The 5,021-nt window shown below is 37.2% G+C and overlaps 1 protein-coding gene across 1 annotated transcript; it reads left to right on the top strand.

Annotated features, from left to right (window-relative positions):
- Nucleotides 1-3,661: 3,661 nt before the first annotated feature.
- On the top strand, nucleotides 3,662-4,300 carry LOC107470230 (uncharacterized). The gene has a single exon (XM_016089620.1). It carries the CDS (start codon nucleotides 3,662-3,664, stop codon nucleotides 4,298-4,300), a length of 639 nt encoding a protein of 212 aa, XP_015945106.1.
- The last annotated feature ends 721 nt before the right edge of the window (nucleotides 4,301-5,021 follow it).

Below are 5,021 nucleotides of genomic sequence, written 5' to 3'. Positions count from 1 at the left end.
TGACAACGGTGACACCCTACATAGAGCTTGCCATGGAAGGAACCTGCGTGTGAGAAGAGGATTTCAAGGAAGAGTAGAAGTCAGAGGACAAAGCATCTCCAAAACTCCAACATATTCCCCAGTATTGCAAATCAAAGTAACATTGTTCCCTCTTTTATTTTTATAATCAAACCCAGTAATTTCACTTTTAATCCAAATAATCCTATTGACATCCTGACTAAGATTAATAAAATAAATATAGATTGCTTCAAACCAATAGTCTCTGTGGATTCGACCCTTACTCACGTAAGGTATTACTTGGACGACCCAGTACACTTGCTGGTTAGTTGAACAAAATTGATCTTGGACCAGGCTCTATTATCATATTCTATAAAGAGATACAATTTCGTCCACCAACCACCAAACCTTGCCAAGACAACTTTATCATTTGATTTTCATTGCCATTTACTTTTCATGTTTCTCATCCAAAATCCCAAAATATACAACATATAGCCAATAACAAGAACACTACCCTGTAATTCCTTTGAGAAGACAACTCGAGGTTTAAATACTTCGGTTATTATGATTATTCGGGGTTTGTACTTGTGACAAAGAAATTTTTCCATGACGGGATTATTGTTGGTTTAGAAACTATACCTGCAATGAGATTTCATTAATGAAATTCTAGACCACACAAAAGTCCATTCATCACATGGTTACCAGCACCTTCTCTAATATGGTTGTGAACTTCTTCCTCGATAGCAACGTCTAGATCTTCTTTCAACTCTTCTTCACCAACTATGCCTTTACCTCTTGCTTCCCTCCTTAGTCTAAGGAAGGTTCTCTCAGGTTCACTGTCAAAAAAGTTAAGGCTCCTCCTCTTCTATCTGTCATACACTCAGCAAACACAAACAACCAGCAAGTGGATAAGTTACTCTTAAAAATATGATGGTTAGAGTGGTTAGTGCAATTGATCAAATAGTTAGTGGATTACTGTGCTAGAAAGTAAATAAACAAAGAAAAATAGCTTAAATTGCAGAGAATAAAAGTAAACAACTGAAATTGAAACTAATTAACAAAAGAAAAGAAAGTGTTCAATCTAGATATCCTCCAATTTAATCATTGTCAATGCAAAATCAATCTCCGACAACGGTGCCCTAAACTTGATGCATGAAAATCTATCTCTCAACAAATTTCCATCGGCAAGTATACCGAAATGTTGTCAAGTAAAAACTCACAATAGAGTGAGGTTGAATCCCACAGGGATTGATTGGTTGAGAAACATTAATTAGAGGAGTGTTCTAGTTGAACTAAGAAAAATTAAATTGAGAATTATAGAAAATTAAATGGTGGGAAATGTAAATAGCAAGAAATGTAAAAAACTGAAATTAAATTGCAGAATGTAAAAAGCAGAAATTAAATTGCAGAAACTTAAATGGGAATCGGATTGATTAAGCATAAATGTAAACAGCAGAAATTAAAGAATGGGAAAAATCAAAAGTGGGGAAGCTCATTGGGCTTAGGAGATGTTGCATTTCTCCGGATCAAGTTCATTCTCATCTCTTCCTCAATCAATGCATTCATTGATCTCTTGGCAATCTTAGGTGACTGAATTCTAATTCCTTAGCAATTCAATCTCTCTAAGCTTGAACAATTGCCCAATTCCTTGATCTAATTGCTCATGGGAAAAGATGAAGTATGACTGATTATACCACATGTTTTTGTAAATCAAAGTATCGGTAGGATTATATGTCACTATATCCATCCAAACCACAACCTAGTCCAACATGAGAAAGCATTTCTAGCATGATTTCCTCATTCCTCTTCCAAGGTTCAGAGTAAATCCAAGTATGAGCAATTTCTCTTCCGAGACAATTGTTCAATTGAATGAAGATCGAAAGCTTTCAAGAAAATCAAGAGAAAAGAAAGAAGAAGAAGAATGAAAACTATTATTGATCCATTGAATTACAATAGAGCTCCCTAATCCTATGAAGTGGGGTTTAGTTCATCATAGCTCAATTCAAATCAAAAGAGAAAAAGTGCATGAAAAGTAAAGAAACTAGAAAAAAAAAGATTCAGAGTTCCAAATTTTGGGTCCCTCACTTTCTGCCTTTAACTAACTTAAACTCTATGCTATTTATACACCTTCTTTATTCAGTCTTCAAGTCTTTGGATTGGGCTTTTGGCCTTTGTCGAAGCAAGTTAAAGTGGCTCTCAATGACGTCGAGGAAGGACAATTGGTAACTAACGTTTATACTTTGCATGGTGCTCAATTATAGTGGAGCCAGTATCAACATTGGTGACCAACGTTTATGAGAAAACGTTGGGTCAAACGTTGTGTAAAAAATGATTTGAGCGTTGCCATCAACATTTGACTCAACGTTGGTGCACCAATGTTCTTCCGCCCACGCATACGCGTCATAATAGCATTCTGCGCATATACATCGCTCACGCATTCACGAGATTGCCAAAAATGCACATTCACGCATATGCGTCACTACAAATTTTTCAACTATATATTTGAAATTTTTATCACAGGCGTTGGAGGTAACTTTGGTTCACCAACGTTCCCTCCAACGTTGGCACCAAATTTGCATAACATTGCCTGCAACGTTGGTAAGCCAACTTTGGCCACCAGCGTTGCATTGAACATTGCCTAGCAATGTTGGTGAGCCAACTTTGGTAACCAACATTGCATGGCCCCTCTTCCTCAACTTTTGAGGCAACATTGGTGAACCAACTTTGGCCACCAACGTTGCTTCCTCTGCTCCATTACATGGCCTTTTGTTGCTTGCTTGCTTGCCATTCCTCTGCTTCTTTCCATGGCCTTTTGTTGCTTGCTTGCTTGCCATTCCTCAACCTCTTTTCCACCTATTATCCAATAAACTATTGCATCAAACTTTGCTATAATCACAAGATGTTTACATCATTCATAACATCAAGTAAAATTTGCATAAATCTTATGAAAAAGTACATAAATAACCATGTTTAATTGAATAAAGGTATGAATGAAATTATTATCCAAATACTTGCTTATAGCTCAAGAAAGTGCATGAAACTTAATGAAAACAAATGAAAAAGGCTAGTGAAACTAGCCTAAGATGCCTTGGTATCATACAGCTGTACATTTTCTATGAAGGCCTTTCTAGAGAAGCAAAGAAAGCCATGGACCACTCTTCAGAAGGTTTTCTAAATACTAAGAAAACCATAGAAGAGGCCATAGATATTATTGAAATAATGGCTAATAATGAGTACTTCTGTGCCTCAGATCGGAGCACCAACAGAGAAGTGATGGAGTTAAGCCATATGGACGCATTGCTAGCTCAGAATAAGTTGATTACCAACCAATTGGCAGAACTCACCAAGCAGATGGAGAGAAATCAGGTTGCAGCAGTCAATACCCAACCACCAGCTGGGGTGAATACAGAGGAAGGATGAGATTGGGAACAAGCCAATTATGTTGGAAACTCATCAAGATAACCCTATGATCCACACTCTAAAACCTACAACCCTGGTTGGAAGAACCACCCAAAATTTGGGTAGGGAAGCCAGCAAAGCCAAACCCAAGACCATAGGCCTCAAAACTGCAATCATTACAGAAATTTTACTTATCAACACTCCAACCAAAGACCCTATCAAACCTTATATAACACTTTCTTCGAGCCTCCATATCGAACATAGAATGACCATCCTCAAAAAACTCCAAATCAACATCTCCTTTGCTGAAGCACTAGAGCAAATGTCACTATATGCCAAGCTTTTGAAGGAGTTAATGACAAAGAAGAGGAGCTGGAGAAATGATAAAACAGTTGTGTTAACAGAGGAGTGCAATGCCATCTTTCAACACAAGCTATCTCAGAAACTAAAAGACCATGGAAGCTTCCAAATCCCCTGTGTTATAAGAGAAATCACTATGGAAAAGGTCTTGTGTGATTTGGGAGCCAGCATTAATTTGATGTCCTTAGGAATGATGAACAGAATGAAGATGGAAAAAACCAAACCAACAACAATGGCTCTCCAATTAGCAGACAGATCATTCAAATTCTCCCATGGAGTAGTAGAAGACTTATTGGTGAAAGTGGGAGACTTCATCTTCCCAGCAGATTTTGTGGTGTTGGATATGGAGGAAGAGGCCAAAGCTTCAATCATTCTTGGAAGACAATTTCTAGCAACAACTAGAGCCATCATCGACGTCCAAAAAGGAGAACTGGTCCTTAGGCTACATGATGAGAATATGGTATTCAACGTGTTCAAGGCCATGAGTTACCCACCGGAATCACTGGGAGAATTGATGGGGGAAAAACGATTCCACACAAGCTAACTGGCAAGTATACCAGGTCGCATCAAGTAGTAAAGTTCACAAGAGTGAGGTCGATCCCACGAGGATTGATTGGATCAAGCAACTTTAGTTAGGTGATGAATTTAATTAAGCTAACAGTTGATGAATTGGGTGCAATTTGATTAACAGAAAGTAAATCGCTAAGAAATTAAAATGCAGAAGGTAAATTGACAGAAAAGCAAAGGGCAGGAAACTTAAATGACAGAAGCTTAAAGTGCGAGAAATTAAAAGAGCTGAAACTTAAATTGAAAGAAACTTAAATGACTAAATTTTAAAGTGCAAGAAATATAAATTACAGAATCTAAATTGCCAAGAAACTTAAATTGCATGAATTATAAAAGGATTTGGGTGGTGGGAATTGTAACCGAATGTAAGGAAATCAGAGAACTCTAAAATGAGAAATTCAAAGAAGTGATTCATTAGGGATTGGAGGTACAATAATCCTTCCCGAATCAATTAGTCTCAACTCCTTCCTCAATCATTTGAGTAGAGCTATGGCGGATTGAAATTAATTGGATCCCAATTTCTTGGTGATCCAATCTCTCTAATCACAATCAATCTTGCCAATTCCTTAATATAATTGTCATGAGAAGAGTTAGAGCAGATTCTCTTATCTATAAGCCACACAAATTCTCAAAACCTCAATTCCTCCCGAATAGTGTTGGTAATGAAAATTGTGATGGATAGAACTTCAGTTCAAATG

The sequence above is a fragment of the Arachis duranensis genome, chromosome 10 (assembly GCF_000817695.3).
Source record: "Arachis duranensis cultivar V14167 chromosome 10, aradu.V14167.gnm2.J7QH, whole genome shotgun sequence".
NCBI classification, from domain to species: domain Eukaryota; kingdom Viridiplantae; phylum Streptophyta; class Magnoliopsida; order Fabales; family Fabaceae; genus Arachis; species Arachis duranensis.
Note: the sequence above shows the minus strand (reverse complement) of the source record. Positions and strands in the feature narration are given on the sequence as shown.